At 49.7% G+C, this 22,324-nt stretch overlaps 1 protein-coding gene across 1 annotated transcript; it reads right to left on the bottom strand.

Annotated features, from left to right (window-relative positions):
- Positions 1-1,092: 1,092 nt before the first annotated feature.
- FAM167A (family with sequence similarity 167 member A) lies at positions 1,093-20,913 on the bottom strand. Its single transcript, XM_062638558.1, has 3 exons — positions 20,460-20,913; positions 11,495-12,031; positions 1,093-2,389 (listed from the first exon to the last, which is right to left on the bottom strand). The coding sequence occupies exons 2-3, from the start codon at positions 11,867-11,869 to the stop codon at positions 2,126-2,128; spliced, it is 639 nt and encodes a 212-aa protein (XP_062494542.1). The 5' UTR covers positions 11,870-12,031; positions 20,460-20,913; the 3' UTR covers positions 1,093-2,125.
- Positions 20,914-22,324: the final 1,411 nt, after the last annotated feature.

Here is a 22,324-nt window from a genome sequence, read left to right as displayed (position 1 = left end):
CATTAAAAAAGTAATCAAAGAAGAATTTTAATGAGAATTTTTTTTTCCAGATGTCCATGGGGAAATAAGGCTATTTCTCTACTGCTGTAAACACAACAACATTGTGGCTGGTTGTCTTGTCCAGAGGCTAACTGACACTCTGGCCACAACCCTATTGAACCTTTGCTACCTGGGCAGCACCACGGCACTGATTAACTTACTGGTATAGACAGAGCTGCTGTGCCCCAAATACCTCCTTCCTTAGAAATGATACCCAATGAGCTTTAAAGTGGAGGGGGAGGCATCGCTGAGCGTTTACGTACTATGGGAGACAGAGGACTGAACTCAGTTCCAGAGCCCCCTACCAGTTCCCCAGCCCCATGTGGCCATGAACATCTTCATGATGTTCGTTTATTCCTCCGGTGGAGGCAGAAGAATTATTTGCCTTCTCTGCATTGCCCTAAGCTCCTTGTGAAAACCCCAAGTCTCGATGCCTCATTGCATCTTCCCAGGCATGGCAGAGTCTCATTAGATTCTGGTTCACACCACATATGAGAACAAAGACATGGGACCACCACTCCACCTCCTGAGAGAGGCATCCTGTGGGCTCACATGCACACACACATTAACTTATGCACACACACAGCTTACAGACACAGTCAGGTACAGGCACGTCGACACAGCCACACAGCTTTCAGCTCAGTGCTGACTTGCATCTCCTGCTCATCCCCAGGGCTTGGGCTGGTGTTGTGTGGACACAGTCACGTTCACCCAGCCGCAGAGCGCTCTGCTTGGGCATGTGGAGGGGAGCAGAGCTGGGCTGGGGCAATGGGTTGAGAGATTGTACCACTCTGACATGGTCAGGAGTAGTGCTGGCACAGGAGGAAGAGCCTAGAGGCATCCAGGCTTGGTCTAGTCAGACTGCTTTGGGTGCCAGGTGCCCCAAGACCTCTTGAATCCCTGCCCTTGCTGGGCAGCACCACAGGTGTCTCTGCCCTCTGTGCCATGCAGAGGCAAGTGTGCAGCTATGTGCACAAAAATCTATCTCATCCATCTGACATCCTGCCAAGCAGGGAGGGAATCCCGTGGGTTGCTGCAGGTCCAAAGCTCATCGCAGCAATATTTCTCCCTTTAATTTTACAGTCACACTTTACATTCATCACAGAAAAGTCCCTTTTCTCCTCTCCTCTTCTGATGGATGTGTGCTGCTACAGAGGATCCAGGATTTGCTGGTGCTGCTGTTGTGGTAACGTCAGCCTGGGGTGATTTCTCTCATATGAGATGTCCTGGGCGTAAGTTACCTCCTTTGCCTTACTGCAGGGGTAACCACATGGTGTCTTGTGGCCACTGCTGACAACAAGATCATAATCATATATTGCTCTGGTTATAACTTCTAGGGCACACAAGCTACTTCTGGCTGACTGGAGTCTCTATGCAAATGTGTCCATAATCTGTCCATAATCTATACCACAGGCAAAATGAAACTAGAGTACACTGGACTCAATGGAGCAAGTCAACAAACACATCTTCTCACCACTTCCTGGGGCTGCATACGATTTTACCCACCATCCTCTCCCTCCTGGGAGGGCTCCTTTCCACTGGCAATCGGCTTCTGCCTGAAATAGCCCCATGGCCCTGTGCTTGGGCCAGCAGAGGCTGAGGATTGTTGCCTAAGGTGACATCCATGGAGAAGAGTGATTTATTTTCTGAAGAGGCAGCTCTAGCCTGGGGGAAGGTAAAGGGGAAAGCAAAAGGGATTTTGCTTTACTTTGTGGCTGATCTTTGACTCCTTCCTGTGATTTTTGGCTACAATCAACCACACTGGAGCTGCGTCATCTTAGTAACTGTGTGGGGAAGAGAAGGAAAACGGACTTTGCAAAGGAGCAGCCTAAGTGCACATCTCGGGTTCAGATGCTCCCCACAATTCCCTTATACAGGATGTGTCTTCTCAATGAGCATCTCTGGGCCACCCCAGTGTGCAGCTCCACTGCTCTACCCTGCTACCAAGAACCAGCTGTGGGTACCCTGTTTTCTCCTGTTCCCTCTGTTCCTCTTTGGCCTCTTTTCACCCAGCTGCCAGGCAGAAAGAGCCCTGGCCCTGCCCAGTCTTCTCTTTCTCCCCCATCCTTCCCTCTTCTTCCCTCCTTCAGCACAGCGAGAACCGCCGGGAGTTGATGTTCATCTTGGTGACCCCGATGAGCTTGAGCGGCGTGGAGAGGCTGAAGGAGCTCACAAGGGGGAAGTCACAGAAGAGGTCAGCGAGCTCGTCCCTCTCCTCCAGCTCGTACGTGGCGTCGTTGAGCATGCGCTGGTGGAGGTGGCAGGTCTGCTCGATCTTCAGCTTGTTGATGTCGCTGCGGAGCCGCATGAGCTGCCTCGCCAGCTGCTGGTCCTGCAGGCGCATTTCTGCCTGGAACACAAGATGGAGGGTGGGGAGAGAAGAGGGTATTGGCAAGGGAACATCAAATCTGGTCATCGTGATACCGTGATATCAGCTCCCAGACAGCGGCTGCGCTAAATCACTGGAAATGAAACTCTGAGAGAGGCTACACCATTGGAAAGAACTGGGAGGAGATAAGCATCCTCCAAGCCAGCAGTGCATCCCTGTCACGTACCAGCTCAGGATGGTGAATTTTCAGCTTCCAGGAAGTCTGTGCCTGCCCAGGTTTTTCAGGAGTTAAAGCCAGCCATGCTAAGGCTGTTGGCTTGAGTATCTGTCAAAGCAGGCTTCAGAGCTTCCATCTCAACATTAAGCAAAGCTTAAATTAATTTTGCCCATAAGGGAGCAGCCACAGAGAGAAGGAGCAACCAGAGGTGGAAAGGACCAATTAAAAGAACCCCAGAGAACTCATCCCCAGATACTTGGCTCATGTTTCCAGCCTGCATAAATCAGGGCTGGTTCATGACAGCCAGGAACACAGGCCTCCACATCCCCCATGGCATTTATCTGAAGGAACTCTTGGGATGGGACATCCACAGTTCCACACAGGAGTGAGAACAACTATCCTGCAGGCTAATGAGCTAAGTGTTTTGGAGGGTTTTTTCCTCCCTTGGCACCTATCTTTGGAAGGTGAAGGATTCAGAAGTGATGAAAGAAAAGAGCTTGGAGTTTGGTGGTTTTTTTAATTTCAACTTATAATAAAGCTGAAAATTCATGGCCACAGGATACTGGGAGTGGTGATGGAAAGAGGTGAATGCTTGGTGCAAGAATCAGCCTTTGTCTGGGGAACAGAAGCAGGCACAGCTAGAACAGCAGATGCCAAAAGCACAATCCCCACTTCTCACCCCACATCCCTCCTCACAGAAAAGCACAAGCCATGTAAGCTGCAAAGAAAAGAAGGTGGTGGGAGAGAATCTGAACAGCTCTGAGCAAACCTTGTGGCTTAAATCTCTGTAACTGCTAGAAACAAGGAGGGAAAAAGCCTGGAATACAGTCCTGCATCTCCCCTAATGTGATATCCTGCCTCTTTCCCTGTTGTTGCCTCCACTTCAGGACATGAACTGGCACTGGAAGAAGCCTCTTGGAAGAAAGGATCCTGATTTTTATTTGTGGGTTTGTTTTCCTTTTCCTCCCAGTGGCTTCCTGGGTAAGTCCTGTCCTTGCTGGCTTCTCAGTGCATGAGATGATGCCCTGAGTGCACCTCAAGCTGCACAGTGGAGCTGCCCTGAGCCCAAATCCATCATTTACGTCACTCCTTTGACTTGCATCACTGATTTTCAGCTCCCTGTGGTTTGAATGAGAAGCTCAGGAACAGACCCAGACTCCATCTATATTCATATATTAATATTAATTTAATATAGTTAATATTATTTAATATATTCTATATTATTTAATTATATGTTGAATGTTATTTATTATATTAAATAGTACATTGCAACAAAGTCTTCCTCTCTGCTCAATTGTGAGGAAGGTCCTGACATCCTCTGAGCTGAGGCCAGCTCTCACAATCCCAAGCTATTCACCACAGGCATTCTTCAGGAGTTAACATAGAGAGATTCATCCTCAGCAGGCATTTGGGTTACAGCCCCTTGTCTGGATTTTAACAGTGTGGATTCAGTCAGACCATACAAGTTGCCTCCAGGCACAAAAACAAACTGTTTAGTTTACAAGTACAGATGCAGCTCAAGGGGTTGGGGGTAAATTTATTCCTGATCTGGTGACTCATACATAAAGCTGCAGAAGGGAAGGGAGGAGGGAAAATTCCCCTTGAGAGGCTCCACAGGTGGCTCTGGTATTTCTGCATGAGGCTTTTCTGATGCCTGATGCATGGGCTGCTACAACAAGGATGTGAACCACAGCAATCTCAGGATTGCTCTAGCTTGTGGCATAATCCCTCCTCCTCCAGGCAATGCCCAGGCAATGCCTCCAAAGACATTTGGATCACCCCTTGCAACATTTCCGGTCTCACAGCGAGGTGAAGCAGCCACCTTATGATGTTGAAGCCTCACTCCGCTCCAGCTGTTTTCTGCAGCTGTCAGGAAACCCTTTGCAATGTTGTGCTCAGAGCCTAAACTGAGAGGTAATGTGTGTATAGTGAAAGTTAATCCAAGCCAAACAAGGCTTTTCTCAATCCTGGACCATGGAAACATCCTGGAGGACCTTGCCTAGTGCTCTCAGTCAGCGACTGGATTCCAGCTTAGTTGCCTGGAGAGGGTATGGCCACCTTTTTACCAGTCCCTGAGTGAATCTCTTTTTCTGTCTCAGGGAATTTCAAACTGTTGGCAGAGTTGTGGCCATTTGCTTCCTTCAAAAAAACACTATTTCCTTGCTGACTTCATAGCCTGTGCCCCCAGCAGAGTAACACCACTGGGCAGGTTTTTCTTCTCCCATCTCAGTTGCAATGAAAAAAACGTCCTTATTTTGTTGATATTTTTCCCTGTTTCACAACCACTGCTGCGCCTTGACATTTTATCAGGAAGGCGATCGTGGGCATTATTAAACTGACCCGTGGTCATTCTTTCTTGTCACTTTATCAAGATATATGAGAAATGTCAACAAATGCTTTCAAGAATGTGAGATTAAAAAAGTCACCACTGCCACAAAGGGTTTAAAAATTAATTACGAGGCCATTGTGGAGAGGGATGTGAGTTGGTGGTTGCTGTTTTTCCCTTGAGAGCCAGCATTCCACTTTTGGCCTGTTCTTGCTTCCCCTGTCTTTTAAGGAAGCTGTCTTGATTTCATGCAAGCTGGAAGTCGAAATCCCTCCAGGACATGTCCTTTGGGTGCTCAATCTCCACTCACCCTTCCTTCCCTCCATCAGACTTGCTCTCCCTGACATCTACTGAGCCAGCCACATGGCCTGATGGCCTACCTGTAGGGTGGGAGCAACATGGCATAGAGCAAACCCACCACCCATCTACACTGATCACCTAAGTGTGACACTGTCTTGGATACAACTGTCTCTCTGCTGCTGGCTGAATGGGGAAGCAAGGTTGACCAGTCAGATTATACGCTATCAGTCTCTCACTCTTCCCACTCATCACTGGAGCTTGGCTTGAGATGCAAAACCCTGTCCCCCCTCCATGGACTTGTCCCATTAAACCTTGCTTTGTTCAAAACCACACAGAATATTAGCATAATTTGGGTCAGAATCCAGAAATCCTCACTCCCTTTTCCCAGAGGCTCCACAGGAGTCCCGGAAACATTCAATCTGTCCCATGCTGAGGAGCCAGCCATCGCTAGGAATTATGAATGGTCACTTTTTAAAAGGAGCACTCTCCGGTCAGCAGAGCTCCACAAAGAAATAATGAGATTACAGGGCCCGCATCACGGGAAGCCATGGGGTTTTCAGTTTACACAGTTCATCTACAGGGTCAGTCACCACAAAGTAACTCAATGAACCAGTTATTCTGTGTGGGATGACAGCATGATCCCACGCACTCTTGTGTCATGTCCTGGGGAAACCCACAGGGAGCACCCAGCAGAAGCCATGCATTTTGCTTCCTTCAAGTCTCACACGCCAAATGAAGGAAGAACCTTAGGTATGTCTTGCTCACACCAACCACTTTTTAACCCAGGCAAAGAGCTGCCTTTGATCTGCATGATCGGAGCATGCTGTTGGGATGGACAGGCTGCCAGTTTCAGGTCCTTCCTGGCAGAGGAGCTACTGCAACTGCTAGACTGAATCACAAAGCTGGACCACAGGGTACTATGAGCCCACAAAGGATTTTCTGTTTGGAATGAGCCTCTGAGACATCCAGGGATGTTTAACATGGGGGAGGGACATAACAGACAGGGATGCATCCTTGCCTGCTGTCCAGTCTCAGTAGCCTAGTCCAGACTTGTCTTCAAGTTCGCCTTATCTATATGGTCAGACAGGAAGATCCATTGCCAGTGGTCCACCCATGAGGAGATGTATCAGCAGAGAGCAAGTACCCCAAGACATGGAGATGTGGAGCTCTTTGGGACCTCTTCCCGAAAGAGAATTGTCCCATGGACAAAGTCTTAGTCTGTGGTCATGAAGCTCAGGTCTGTAGGGAAGTGGCTGCTCCCATGGAGCTAATCCTTCTGATTTCCAAAAGATCAAAAGAAACTTAAATCTAAACTGGTGTTTTCCAAACTGCGTGCAGCCACTTGGATTCAAGCATGGAGAAGCACTGGCCAGTTATTAGGCCCTTACCAAGCACTTCAGAGAGTTAGTTAAGTGTGTGTTTTGGTCTGAGGCTTCATCTTCAAAGGTGCTCAGATACTACCCTGCTATGGCTAATTGTATATACTCATGCCCTTCTGCTGCAACCCACAGCCCCAAATGAGGTATTTCTTTCATCTCCTTCTCTACTGAGGGGCTACTGAGACCCTGGCAGAGGTTGCCCAGAGCAGCTGTGGCTGCCCCAGCCCTGGCAGTGTTCAAGGTCAGGTTGGATGGGGCTTGGAGCAACCTGGTCTAGTGGAAGGTGTCCCTGCCCATGGCAAAGGAGGTGGAACTGGATGAGCTTTAAGGTCCATTCTGACCCAAACTATTCAGTGTTCTATGAACTTAACAGTAGAGATGACCCCGCTCTGGTCCTTTCATTGCTTTAAATACAAATACAGACAAATCTTTCAAGGATCTGCTATGTAACAGAGGACTCCCGAGGCAGGACAGTCTCCACCACCATATCCATCCCCTACAATCCTCCTACTCTTCACCTCCCAACAACCACAGAGCAATCTGCTGTGAGGCTCATGTCAGCATTATTTTGGTGCTGCATCATTGTTTAAGTTAATTTAAGTACTTATTCAATAAATATCAGTATCCCAAAAGGAGATAATAGTAGTTAATACTTAATATTAAGTATCTGATGAACAGGGCATGGGTGTTCTACGTTTTTCCCAGGAGAATGCATCAGGCATTTGTGTCCCTTTTCAAGCGTCTTCCCTGCATTCTGGCTCAAACGGCTCAGATTTCAATGCCAAACACTGGTGAATTTGAGATGGAAAAAGTATTTTCCTACTGGGACAAAGTCAGAACTGTTCCAAGATGTCCCAGTTCACAGCTCTGTTCTTTAACCACATTTGAGAGGAAGAAGACTTTGAGGGCTTAATTTTAGAACTCGTAAAACCTGTCAAATTTCAAGACCAAAGAGGAAAGTGCAGTCTGACCGCTCTGATCCTTGGGTCTGTCACCATACCCTAGCTGGTGATGGCTCTACTTCCAGCACTGATGAAGAGCAGCCACACTTGACAGTGGAAAGGCAAACATGTAGGCAAAGAAGAGGCAGGAGGATTTGGGGAGGGAAGTGCTGCAGCCCTGAGGCAGCTCAGCACATGCTGAGTGCTGCAATTTGCTCCTACACCTACACAGAGCCTCTCAGCGCAAAAACAAGAGCAGGAATTTGCATGGCTGAATAAATCAGCTTCTCAGGGCCAGATTCTCAGCAGGCCCCATCTGACGCAGCTGGCTGGAGCTCAGTGGGCATATGTCAGTCCTATAAAGCAGGGCCAGGACTCGATGTGCAGAATCAGGTCCTGGGACAGGTCATGTGGGGTGAAAGACCAAGAACAGCAGATGCACAGTAAGACCTTGGGTTTGCCCTTCACTTCTGAACGTGAGGAGCCTCAACCTGCCAAAAGCTGAACCCGAGCAGACCCTGGAGACACGGAGGCAAATTCCTTGCAGCATGGAATCACAGAACTGTAGAGCACCAGGTTGGAAGGGACCTCAGGGGCCATCTGGTCCAACCTTCCTAGGCAAAGCATGACCTAGAGCAGGTGATGTGTTTTGTGTAGAATGGGAGTAATGATTCAGGTTTAACAGATAACTTTAATTTTGAAGCTAGGAACTCCTGGACTATTAATTCACTGCACAACTAACCCATGCCATAGCCTGTTCTATGCCACCATGGCCGGGGGCATGCATGGGCATACACATGCTACTGAAGTCACTTTGCCACCTCTACTGGTTTCGGCTGGGATAGAGTTAATTCCAAAATTGGGTGGTCCAATACAAATTGCTTGTTGAGAACAGTCACCAGCATGTGCAGACTCCTGAAGCTCTAACTGCTTGGCAGGGTGCTATCTGGTACAAGCCAAAACCATGCTGGGGCCATGCTACTGAAATAACCCAGCCTAAACACGCTGGTAGCTGTGGTGAGGGTTGCACAGAGTGAGTGATGGAGCTGCACACATCCAGTAAGGACACTGGCTGGTGTACTTCTTTCCTGGATAGAAATCTCTACATTCACCAGCTTTTGCCATTTAATTGGATAGATGAATCCTGCGTATCCCAAATTGACTTTGCATGAAGGACTGTGTAGAGTAGGGGAGAATTCATCGTGCAGCAGAGTACAGCATGGCAGAGGCAGATTTCACCTCAGTTATGACTACTGGATTGTTTAGGATAACCTTCAGAAAGCTGCCCAGGATACTTAACACTTGCTTGGGTTGCGTGGTGCTCCCAGGTCTATGGTCTCCTATGTTAAATCAGATCAGAAAGATTGATCTCCCACTTAAGGTGACCTTACCCAATCTGTAGAGTGCTGGTGTCCTGCCTGGCTGCCGCAAGCATGGTGCTGTCTGAGGGATGGTGCACTTTCTGGCCTTTACTCCTGCCTTAAATAAATATATACACTTAGGCATAACCATATCCTTCTATGAAGCCTTCCTGATTGCTTTACTATCACAACATGAGGATAAACACAGAGAAATCCTGGGGGTGTTGGGATATGTGGAAGCTTGTTCGCTTATTTGCAAAGAAACTGGGTTTCACCCTTGAAATGTAATGTGAAATTCATCCTTTTGTTCCAGCATCCTGTGATGAGCTGGCCTCACTGTGTTCTTGCCGTTCGCTGGCAGCTCTTACCCAACAATAGTGCCTCCAACATAGCTATTTAGCTGTGTGGTCAGTCAAATACATGCTCTCTTTTTGGGGGAAATTGTTCTAAATTACATAAGTCACGTCCAGATCCAGAAAAGACCGGTATAATTGAGGCAAGAAAATAGAAAGTGAGGAACAATTAGGGTTTACTTTGCCCTTTTTCTTCTTTAATTTAAAGTTTCAGTTTTCGTCAGACAGTGGTTTATATACCACACCCCAGTCAAAAGGGTAGAATCAGACTCTTGAGACAATTTATACTTCCATCATGGGCAGAAACTGAAAGAACAAATCTCTTCAAATCCAGGGCTCTGAGAAGGAAAATCTGCTTCTTACTGCCTGGGCACCTTGAGATTTGGGGCTTACATCAAGTGTGATGTGAATTTAAGATTGCATCAGAGATGCAAGCACGGGCTTGCAATTCAGGTCTCAGGTCTGGAGATGAGATTCTCCAGAGTGCTGAGTGATTTTTAGGAGATGAGCTCAAAACTCTTCCTAACAGTCCTGGATTCCTGATAGCACTGAAGCTGCTTTCTGAAAGCCATGGTCCTGAGAAACAGCTCAAACACCACAACTGGTGGTTGTTCACATCCTAAACCACCTCTGTAAATAACTTCTCCAGAGACCAATCTAGCTGGGCGAATACAGTAGGAGCACCAAAAAGGTGAAAGTAAATATTATCTGAAACAAAAGTTGCAAAACTGTTACTCATTGTCGTGCACAAGAAATTTTCCTCAAAGACTTTCGGTGCTTATCCCAAACAAAATGTGCACAGGAACATTTTCACAAGTGCATCTGAACTGCAAGTGATATCCCAGCCCTGGGGATGATGCTGCAAATGATGCCACTGTCAATACAGTTGCAAATGCTGGTGGGACTCACAGGCAAGCTTCCAATTAGCCACCAGAAACAAACACCAGAGTTTTGTACAGTTATGTGGGCCAAACAATAAAGACTTCTTTCCAGTGAGGAGAAGGGAAGGATCACTTGTAAGTGGGGTCTTGGTGTCTGCTTGCTCATACACTTGAAGAGCACTGGGGCCTATTCTCCAGCCTTGAAAGCAGCTGCCCTGATCCTGTCATGTCCATTCTATTGACTTCCTGTGGCCTTCAGAAAAGATGTGCTGTATCCACACTTCCTTCTGGGAATGATTCCTACACTGTACTAACTCCTGAGCTGGGTTGGAAGCTGTTTTGGGCAGCACTAGTTGGTCCAGGCCAGATTTGTGCCAAAGACCATGACAGATAGTAACGCAACATCTACAAGATGAATTACAGCACCTATGCACTGGCTCTGTGTGTTTCCCCAGCATAAGTGTACCATTTTTGTCTTCTCTTCCTCTCTGTGGAACTACCGATTCATAACTACGAGAAATAAACATATGTGTAAGACTGGACCCAAGGCTGGGATGGGAGGATGACAGAAATGTAGACCAGCTTCTAATGAAGCAGGAGCCAACGAACAATGAACCTGTAAAAGCTGAGATAAGGTTCTGGCATCATGCATACAGCAGAAAAAGGAATATTAGTTGTTAGGTTTTACATGGTTAGCACAAGGGGATGCCACAACAGTTTGAAACAAAAGGAAGCACTTGGTCTCACCATGCAGAAATGACCTGGGGGAAGCACAAGAACTTATAGAGTGTTATGAGTTGAAGAAAAAAGGGGGAATTAGGCAAACACTCTGAGGTCAGATTCACTAATGATTGTTAAACACAGTGGTCAGCATACAGCCTCCCACTGAGGGAGTTCCTAAACAGCCACAATGTGCAAGAGCAGACCTAGGGGATAGATCTAGACATGCTTCCCCTCTTACTGCCCTGAAGAAGCATCTAGTGTGATACCCACAGGAGAAGCACTATTACACCAGCACTGCCCATGTATCCATGCTGTATTCATACGTGTTGCATTCATCTGAGTGTTGAGATGTAATTAGAGAAAGCAGGGGACAGGGCAAACTGCAAACAAGTCCTAACCAGTACAAGCAACCATTTCACCAAGGGATGCTGAGACTGGCTCAGCTCCTCTCAGGTTATGGATGCTCTGGCACTCATCCCTTCCCTGGGCTGCTCCTGCCAGCCACAGAAAATGCAGTGATTGCTTGTTGCCTTTTCACCTGGGCAGGTGAACAGGTAGGTAGGAACAAGGAGTCACTTGTTTCCTTGTTCTTTATTTTCCCTGTTGATTAAGTGGGTGATATAAAAGGGGCAGGAAACCACTTACCAGTTCCTTCCTGAGCCACGTCAAAGCTTCATCGATGCTCTCAAAGCCACCTACTCTCCCTGAGGTAAGAGTCACCTTGTCCTGCGCAGGGCTCCCATTGAGGTGCAGCTGCACCTTCTTCAAGGGAACAGTCTCTCCCATGGCCTTTTTGGCTTCAGCCGTCTCCTCCTCCTCTACTTCTGGCTGAGGACTCTTCCATGCCTGCTCCTCCAGCTTTGCCTTCCACTCCAAGTAGGAAGGGCGCCTGGTTTCCAGTCTTAGCTTCTCTGTCAATGCCTTGAGGGTCCTCAGGTGGTCATCAGGAGGAGGAGCACCTCCAGAGCCAGCATCCATACTGTCCAGCACCTCTTCTATTTGGATTTTGGGTAGAGACATCCTCTCTGGGAGTCAAAAGGCATAGGGGTGGGCTGCAAAGGACCAGGGATGGGAAACCCTCAAGGTTTGACCAGGTATCACAGTGTCAAACGCAGCTCCTCAGTGGACAGCCAGAGCAGTGGTAGCTCCTGCTCAAGCACCACATTGGCCTTGGATGAACACCTAGAAATAAAAGAGAGGGTTGGTTTCCAGTTTGAGAGGGAAAAGAGAGTGAGGAAAGAGATAGGAGGGAGTGAAGGCTTTGGGAGAGGCACGGTGCCAAGGTGCTCCTGGGGAGTGTCAGCTCCCTGGCTGCTATCAGCTGCTGGGGAGTGTCAGCTATCAGACTGCTTTTGGGGCAGGAACAGACAGGCTCTGGCTTTTAGGGAAGCTCTGGTTACCAACATCTCCAATCTTAACTTAGGGGGCCATGAAAGGGTTGCCAGGGAGGGCAAGACACATTCACACAAACAAACATCCTCAGAAGACAGCAATGGCTATTGCTAGGTGTTGAGGTGCTTGTGCACACCACTTTGCTGATTTCCTGACTGGCAAACCTGCATCTTTCCATTTGGGCAAAATAGGGCCAGGTGAAGTTGGACTGAGTCCAGCGGAGGCCACAAAGATGCTCTGAGGGCTGAAGAACCTCTCCTATGGAGAGAAGCTGAGAGAGCTGGGCTTGTCCAGCCTGGAGAAGAGAAGGCTCCAGGCAAACCTTTGACCTTCCAGTCCTAAAGGGGCCCCCATATTTTACAAATCTGTGTTTAGGTTTAGGTTTGCTAAAGACGCCAAATTGCAGCCATAACATTCAGCTCCCTCCTGTCGATCAGGATCAGGGCAGGATCATGTTCCCAGCCAAGTGTGGGAGTAACCAGTCCGGATTCAGATGCCTGTGCTAAGGGAGACTTGAACTTGTGGTTTCCATCACTGGCCATGTCCAGTCTGCCCATGGGAATGGTCCCAGTGGTCACCTTGAAAACACCCTGGTAGAGGACTAGCGCAGAGGGGCCAGGAGCTTCCTCCCTGCTCCTCCTGCCGCCACGTGTGTGTTCAGGGAAGCTGTGCCCAAAGCTGCTCTACCAGACCATGGGACCTGCAGTGACAGAGTACTCAAACCACTCTGCAAGAGTTAAGCTCAGGCTCTTTCTGCATTCATTTGAGGGTAGGATCAGATAAGAGACTTTCTCAAGGTCGTATGCTCATCTATGGCTGAGCTAGGAATAGCTTCGGAGCTCTAGTCTACACGTCAAACACAAAACAAATACTTCTTTGCATGCCTGGTAACATGCCCAGAAAGACCAGCCAGGACGTATGCAGCTTTCTAGCAGGATGCACCAAACCACAGCACTGTGAGTTATTGAGTCAAATTTCTCCCTGCTATTTGCACCCACAAAGACGCATGTAACTCTGAAATCCAGACCATAATTACACCTCTAGAACCTTTTCAGTAAGAAGATTCAATTTAAAATAAACACCAACAGAAAGCAAGATTTATCCCACAGTTGTGAGCAGGCACATGAGCCGAGGGAGGAGTTGATAATATACACACAGACAGTCTGGGGGTGGAGAATTAGTCATGTTGTGGTCTTGTTCCTGCTCTTACTTATGTTAATGAGAGTTCTACGGTGAGCAGGAGCAAACACAGATACTACATCAGGTTGAAGCCAACAGCTCTCATACTTGTAGCAGTGACAGTTTTCCTTCTGTTGGGAAACAGATTGTATTGGAGGGGAAAGCAGAGTGATGCCCTGTTGGAGAGTCAGGCCCTGCTGCCACCAGCTCTTACATGGATGCTCTGCAGAGCTGAGGACATGTCAATGAATTTCACTTGTCTCCAGCTCCAGCCTACCGAAATCAAAAAAGGAAAACACCTAATGGCTTTAAACACCTCACTTCTGAGCTTTTTGCGTTACCATTGAGGTGGAGATTGCTGGGGGTGGCCAAAACCAGCAACCCAATAGGGTCTCCTGCAGCTCTAAGCTACAAGATTTGGTAACTCCTTGCAAAGATCACATGGTTATTGTAAAACTGACTTTTTCAAATGCCACAGCTACAAAGCAGAGCCCTCACAAACTCTTCTGTGTCTTCTGCATGCATAGAATCCTCAGGGTGGAAAAGACTCCTGCTGTTTGAGCCCTGGGTACGGCTCAATTAGCATTTATAGCATGGACCACAAAAAGCAGTTTGGAGCATCCCTTTTGTCACAATGCCACTCCCATCTCTCCTTCCCCAGTAGCTTTGGAAGAGCATCCCAGCAGCTTTGGAGGGAGCTGATTTTCCTCCTAACAGTGGCATCAATCCAACCCATCCTTTACCTCCGCCCCAGTGTAACAAGGAAACTTCTCACTCACTCTGTTGGGACATCCCTACATAGCTATGTCTGTTCCCCAGCCTTTCCAAACTCAAAAACGACAGAAAGGAGTGGCTCTAATTTCCTATCAGTACCTTGGACTTGGGTCAAAGACCTCCTGTTGAAAAAAAAATGTGAAAGTGGTAAGCGTGTGAAAAGTGTCTGTGTGCAAGGCTGTAATACAAACCTGTTTGCAGCCTGGGAGCTACCTAATTCCCAGGAACAAACCTGGCCTCTGGCTCAGACCAACATACCGCAGTCTCCCTGCCCCAGGCTCAGTTTCCCCCTAGGCTGGCCTGTGAAAGGGAATGTAAGTGATTAACCCTTGATTTATCCTCTTTATCACACTTGCCAGGCTCAGGAACATGCCTCATTAGGGGAAACAGTTTGGCACCAAAATGGGGTGAGGATCTGCTGCCATCTCCCTAAGACCCTTTGCTCAGGCTCTTACATGAATCCTAGCAATGCCAAAGGCACAGCGCACATCAGGTCACTGCAATGACAAGAAAAACTTTTTCTTGGGTTAGGTTTCCATTGGCAAAGTCAGCTTAACCGACCTACCCTGCAAGCTGTATGCAAAGGGATTAGCAGAAGCACATGTCCAGGATAGAGAAATAACAGGATTGTCAACCTGGATTGTGTGTGAAGTTCTACCATGCCAAGACTCACGGAGCTGGCATGTCCTGAGGCTTGGCTTTTGCATGGCTGCAGGTCAGCGGTGCAAATCCTGCTCTCTCCTATGCCAGCCACACCTTGTGAAGCTCACTGTGTGCCCTATCCTCTAAGAAACCAGGTCCAGCAGCACAGTCTACTACCACAACTGTAGCCATTCCAATCCTGAAGCGGATGCAGACCTGTTCCATCCCACCCCTCTGATATCCCTGCCCATGCCTTAGAGCAGGGGGTCAGGAGAGCCATGTGAAAATCCCCTGACAAACCATGTATGATGTGGTAAGGAGGCAAGCAGGGGTGTGAGAAAAGCTTTGTGTTATCATCACTGATGATGGAAAACAATGAATTCAGATGCTTCTTGCTGTCAAAAGGGAGATTGTACAAAATGATGCCTTCTACCCTGAGGGGGTTTTATGTGCCTGAGAAGTTTTATACATCTGTACCTTCCCCATCAGCTCTGTGTGCCCTGGTCAGCTTTGCACATAAGGCATTCCTGAAGCAGTACTGATTGCTGTGTACTGGGTTAGCGCAGCACAGGTACAGCCTGATAAATTCAAGGCTATAAATAAGGGCACACAGTACTTTAGAAGGTCACACTCCGGGGAGCAAGAAGTCTAGGAGAAGAGGGGGGAAAAAAGAAGGAGAAACACACAGGATGGAAACAGGAGGGATAAAGAAGAATAAATCGATCAGCCAAGGTAGAGGTGTGGGGAGCAAATTATTCTTCTCCCTTCACTATTCCTGGTGGACTTCAGCTTACTGCAACACCATTTTTTTATTGCAGAGGAGGAGCAGTGATTGTAAAAGTCTATATTACGCTGGTCATCTAGTCTCCAAGAAGAAAAAAAGCCCCAGTATGAGACAAAGCCCAGGCTGAGGGAAGCCCTTTTGCAGGGTAAAGAGGTGCCCATGGATGAGACCTACGGCATGGGGTAAACAGGGCAGCCTGTTCACCAGGGTAAATGGCTCAGCCTGTTAATGACCTTCAAAAAGCACTTCAGCCCCTTTTATGCCTCAGTTTCCTCTCACTGAGTAGGCAATTCATGCAATTGGTCTTCAAGGGAAAAGCTCTGAGGATCTTCAGAGATGTACAGAATTCACCTCTGGTATCTTGAGGTCCCTCCATCTCACCTGAGTGCCCATGTTTTTGCTGTAATTGGTACAGGGACACCCTCTATAATCCATGGAGTTTGGGATGCAGTTTCCCTGACCATTTGCAGGCATCTGCTCCAAGAGTTTGCATCCTGGAATAGAAAACCCCAGAGTAAATTACACCTGGTTAACATCATCATCGAGCTCTGCAGGTCCGAGTGGGTGAGGAGGACCCTGTGCTGGAAAGAGCGGGATGAGGAAATACCAGGATGGACCAAGAGGTGGGGGGACGGTACACAGAATGCATATGCCATGCAGAAACATCTGTGTTTGCTTTCCTTCTCAGCACAACAAGAAGACAGACAGGAACGGGGTGGGGATAGCTGACCCGCTGAAGGTCTGCAGCAGGTTGCTAGTGGGGCAGGGAGGAGGAGATGCCTGTGCAAGGAGGTTGCCATAGCAATGGAGTGAAGGAGGACTGGCTGCAGCACGGTGCTGGATGGAGGCTCCTGAGCATCCTCTGGGCAGCAGAGATACTGAGGCTCTTGGCAGCGGGTGAGAAGAGAGACCCGTCTAGGTCAACAGTGCAGCTCCTTGGAGCTAGTGGCTCCCTTCTGGGGAGGCTGCACATGAATCACTCTTTCCCATGCCAAAATGACTTGGGAGAGAGCTGCTGTGCTGTGTGGGCTCTGGTGAGCTCAAGCTTTTCCTCACTCTGGGGTTCCTTGCCACAGCCCCCCAAGAGCATGACTGCATCATGCTGTTGTTCACACGGCACCTACAGAAACCAAATAGCTCCCCCAGCCAGCCCACTGACTTGGAGGAGAGACAATCTTCCTGGGTTACATTATCCAGCACATGGCCACTCAATCCCTTCCTGTAGCACCTGAAACTGCTCCCGCAGAAAACTGATCTGGTTCCCAAATGCTTTTCTCACCTATCCCAAAGTGACCTTCAGCCTCCCTCCAAAAAGAGAAGACTCCAGCAGCCTAAAGATCTGCCTGATCCCAAAGCCAGGTCTCCCTCCTGAAACGTGCTGTCAGGATCAGATGCTCTCTGCCTGCTCAGAATGGCTGGGGTAGGATGAAAGGGGGTCCATGTATGGCTGGAGATGTTATGTCAGAGCCTTTAGTGCCCATTTGATGCAGTGCCCATGGAGACCTCCTGGCCACACTCATGTGGGCTGTAAGCGTGTCCCTTCTTCTAGGGGCAATATAATAACACTGAAGGGACCAAGCTGAGCATCACAAGCATGGGTGTCTGATGACCCTACCTTCAGGCCTCCTTGCAGAGCTGTTTATGTTGGCTGTGTCCCTTCACATGCACACAGACCTGACTTCCAGCCTCATACCAGACAAAAGCCCAGAGAGGAGACCAAGTATATATCCTTGGGCTGATCCAGATTGTAATGCCTTTGCAGGGGTTTGGAGAGTTGGTCACAGAAGTGCCCCATGCAGCAGGCTGAGATAGGGGTACAGCACCTATATTAATGGGATCCTGAGTGCACTGGATATTCCTGTCCATTTACTACCATGAACAAATCCCCATAAGATCTCCCAGACAGCTCAAATGCTAAGGTGAGAAGCTGGGAAACAACCACTCCTGCTGCTTCAGCCCTTTGGATGTGCACATGGCATTCACAGATACATGGAGGAAAGAGGGAAGAAGTGGGGCTTTCCTTTCACGTATGACCTGGCGCAGGGAAAGGTTCAACCTGACATGTCTTTTTGCCCAAATAACCTCCAGGAAGACCCCTAAGCACTGCAGTGCAGGGGAGAGCATTGGAGGGCTGCAGCAAACCCACCAGCCTGACAGGAGGAGTGGAGCAGAAGCACAGAGATAAGAGAGGACCAGTTTGCACTCACTCCCTGCCCTCAGGTACTTCTCCCTGGCTAACCTCCAGCATCACTAGCAGATGATGAGCAGATGATGAAACAACCTGTTTCGATAAATACATCTGTATATTCCTGCTTACCTACACCTGATCTCTCCTGTGTCCTCTGCACAAACTCAAGCAGACTCCTTGTGAGGAAGCAGGACTCAAACTGCTGCCTGCTTCAGATGGACCCTAGCAGCTCCATTTTCAGACCAGCTCCACTCCCACTTGGTCAGCATATTTCCAGCAGTTGTGTTGAAATCCTGCACGAAGATGGGCACTGCCAGATATTTGGCATTCCTATAAACCAGTTTTCCAAATGACTGGGAAATATTTGCAGACTGAGAAGCTGGATGCAGTCAATGCTCTCAGCCCACCAGCCAAAACCAGGTATGATTATTCCTAGGGATTAAGCAGCAGCAGTAACAAGGAGTTTACATGCTCTTGGTGAAGACACACCGTCCACCCCAGTCATCCAATAAAGCCTGTTGAGGTGAAGGGAGCTATGGATTATGGGCAAAGGTGGCTTCTTCATGCACTGCCCCAGGATCCTAGCAGGTTTGGGGACCTAATATGGGAGGTGACACACCTAACTTGTCCCCAGACATGTCCCCAAAGGACCCATGGCTTTGCACGGCCAGTTCCTTCCCTTATTTTCCTTGCTGCCACCCCAGGCACAGTCACGTTTCAGCAAGGGAAGAGCAGACGGAGCAGGCAGGGGTCTCTGCCCGTGCAGCCAGGGTAATGTGAAGGTCCTTGGGAATGAGCCAGGCCAGGCTGAGACCCGCTCTCTTACCAGGAGACAAGCACAGGGAGCTGCTTTCCCCTGGATGCAGCATGGAAGGCAGACGGGTGTGTTTCCAGACAAGAAACAACACCTCTTTCTGCCTTTGCTGGGCTTCATTCTGCCCGCACTGAGCTCCCCCCTGCAAAGACAAGTGCCAAGGCCAGCTCCGATTGGAGACCCCGAGGCTCAGAGTTAAAGTGAGCCAGGGAGCGAGGTCAGCCCTGCGGTGATCGCCTAATCCCGTTTACACGCTCCCTGTCCCATCCAATTACCCGCCTTGGCAGCTGCCCGAGCAGCGCTCACCCTGTGCTCAGCCCTGCCTTCTCCCCGTGCTGAGCTGCACTTTGTTATTTAACACTATTTAAGCGAGCCGGTTGCAGACAGAAAGCCTCGGGAAGGCGGTGTTACTGTGAGGATGCTTATTTCTGCTTTTCCTTTCTGCAGTGTCCCTGCTATGTTTTGCAAACACCTAATGGCTGCGGAGCTATCGCAAGCCCGGAGCCCGGGGGAAGCCGGATCCCTCCCATTCTGCTTGATTTCTGTGTTGAACAGATGCCCCCATGAAGAGGTACCACTGCAATAGGCACTCAAAAGCAGGGGAGACCTGAGATGAAAATAACAGTGACAGCCCTGCTATGCTGGAACGATGGCTGGCACATAGAAAACCCACAGCAGCCAAAACAGGCTTGCTCCCACTGGAAAGTGGGGAGTGCATATGATAGCAGGGGATAAATAGACAAAGCCGAAGGAATCGGCTGGACACAGCTCCTCACTGGAAACAAGGCACTTGGTTTTCAACCATTTTAACCCCTGCTCTACTGAGGTCCCTGTTGTAGAAAAGCTTCGGAGGGCAGAGCAATACCAAATAGCACGGGGAGCATCACAGGGAAATAAAGATGGATCTCCTTGGCCCTGTGCGGGTCTCTGATATGGGAAAGGTGTCAGCGTGCACAGGCTGGGGAAGCTTCAGGCTGCACGACGTGGGTGCAGTGGTGTGCATCGCACTGGGGGGTGCTGGTTGGGGCTGCACGAATGCTTGTGCTGGAAGGGTATTGTTTTAGCAAGTAGCCCCAGGCTGTTATAAAGGGCTCTGAAGAAGTTCTGGGTGGTTTGACATCCCCCCCCCCCCCCAGCTCAGTGTTAACGTGAGCTGCAAGGGCCAGACCCGAGCAGGTGGAAACCTGCTCTGCTCAGCACACAGTGCCTGCTTCAGAATCCAAAGGTAACTACGCCCTGTGAGGCCACCGCGCTCCATCCCATTATGTCTGCACTGCACGAGGCAGCAAACCTTAACAGGGCTCTCAGGGAAGGGGCAGAGGGTGCAACAGGTGATTGTCCCAAAAACCGGACAGACTCTTCCCTCTTACACCTCACCCACTGCAGGAAAATCCCCATGAAAGTGGTGGGTACGCCCTCACTGCTCCCTGCAAAATACAAAAGCCTCATCGTAAAGGAGGACTCTGCCCTGATTTCCAGCCAGTCCCAGTCAACGGGAGCCACCATGCTGGCCATCTCCAGGGAATCTGGCGAGGCAGGAGGTTGTGACTGCGGGGGGAGCATGCAAGCCCCCAGCCCATCCATGCCGCAGCCAGCACTCCAGACCCCAGTGCTGAACTTCACGGTGCATAGGGTCCCATCACCCCCACCCCGTTGCTCCCCAGGGAGCCGATCCGTGCTGCTACCCCTTTCCAAGGGGCTAAAATATCCAGGGCTCCCCTCTAGCACCGGGAATTCCCCAGCCAGGTCCGGTGCTGGGCGCAGCGGGGTGTCCCCAGGGTGGCCGTGCTCCCCTCCAGCCCCAGCACAGCCACGCTAACGCGAGCAACTAACTTACCGGGGACGGAGTCAGAGGGAAGATGGCACGGACATCTTGGCTCCCTCCTTGCGCCGCGGGTCTCCGAGTTGGTGTTTGCAGAGCGGTGCCACCAGTGCCTCCAGGAGACTGCCTCATCCTCCTCCCTGCCTCGCTTCAGAAATCTGTGTGTGCCTCTCTTCTCTCATTTAAGGGACTCTTTCTTCCCCCCCCAGCGGTTGCGTCAGGCCTGTTGCCTGGAGACAGGCGAGCTATTCCAGTTTGAGCTTTTCAGTCCAGAGCTCCTCTCTCTCTTTCATTCATACCACCAAGCCCTCAACCTACCTCCCACCAAGCAATAACCCTAGAGAGACCTGAAAGGGAGGAGCTGCGCAGCCTGGGTCCTAAACATCCTCCGACAACAGCACCCAAACACGGGAGGAGGGGGGAGCGATGCTGTCGGCGCGGGTAACAGGGATGAAGGGGTGCTGTGGAGGCTTGCAGGAGATGCTGTTTTACTCTCAAAGGAGCCTGTGGTTCTTCCCGACACAGACCGGGCTGGTGTCCCTCCTGCGGCTGTTCCCGTTCATTGCCACGGAGAGCTATGAGCCCTTCTGGGGTCCGCTGGCACCCGGGAGAGCTTTGGGATAACGTTTTCCAGATGCCACGGCTTGTCCAGGGGTCAGCGTGTGTGTGGAGGGGAGTTTTGCAAGGCTGCATCAGCATCTCCGGGAAGCCCTGAGGTGGGTATCCGAGGGCACTGTGGCTAGTACCCGCCTGCTGGCACCATCCATCCCCAGACAGAAAACAGCTCAGAAACCAGCTTTTGCCTGTATTTTGGCCTGGGAAAGCGCCTGTTGCTCCCACGGCTCCCCTGGTGGGGCTGGAAACCATTTTCACTGCTTCCAGGAAGGGACTGATAGAGGCACATGCCCCAGCTGCTGGCTGAGCTGGGGCCAGAAGCAAAGGCAGGGGCAGGGGGGGTTTCTTTCCTTCACCAGAAGATGAAGGTTAACCCCTTTATGTCTGGGAACAGTTCTCAAAAGCATCCCCGAATGCAGCTATTGCACATCTGGTGTCTCAGAACCACTGGCCATGTTTGTGAACCTGGGGGTGGGAAGGGTTAAGTGTTGCCAATCGATACCTAACCATCCAGGCCCCTTCCCACATTCAGCTTTTGTGAGAGAAACCCCCTTGAAGCCTCCATTTGTGTCTTTTTACCTTTCTCTTCTCCTGCCTAAACCATCCCTTCTCTCCCTCCCTGGCATCAGAGAGAGATTTACAGCCCTTTTCGGACTCTGGTGTCCCAACAAGGGCCTTACAAACCACAGCACAGGGTTGGGATTTCCCTTCAAATGCCAGGCAGACAGTGGGGTGCTCCTGACCCCCCCACTAATTTGGAGGCTGTGCCTGTACAGCACTGAGCACAGGGGAGCGGGCACCTGCGAGATGCAGCAATGCAGATTCAAAGAGTGAAGAACAGCGCTTTCTGATGCAGAAGTAGTTTAAATGTTTTCATTTATGTTTTTTGCTTTGCCAGCACCCTTTTTTGTCAGATTTTAGATACGCATATGCAAGCTCAAATCTGGTGATCAGCTCTTGCTGTGCTGCAAGCAGGCACCCGCCGGCTTGCACCCGCCCTTCCTGGGGATGCTGGCAATGGAAAGGGACCAGGGAGATGGAAGAGCTGTTGCCTTCATGCTAAAACCATCTGATGCTGATCTACAGCTGCATTTAAGCTCTTAGCAGCAAATGGATGGTTCAGCATTTCCTGCAACACCTCATCAAAACAAAATCTGGGTCTGTGCTGTTGAACCAAACAGTGCCAGGAATGGGCACAGGCACAGGACACAAAACCCTGGTCTGGTTTTGATGTGGGATGAGCAATCCCAGGACATTGCTGGGAT

This window comes from Pezoporus occidentalis, unplaced genomic scaffold (assembly GCF_034315485.1).
Source record: "Pezoporus occidentalis ecotype Australia unplaced genomic scaffold, CSIRO_AGI_Poc_V1 ctg57, whole genome shotgun sequence".
Classification (NCBI taxonomy): Eukaryota; Metazoa; Chordata; class Aves; order Psittaciformes; family Psittacidae; genus Pezoporus; species Pezoporus occidentalis.
This window is presented reverse-complemented; position numbering and strand designations above follow the sequence as displayed.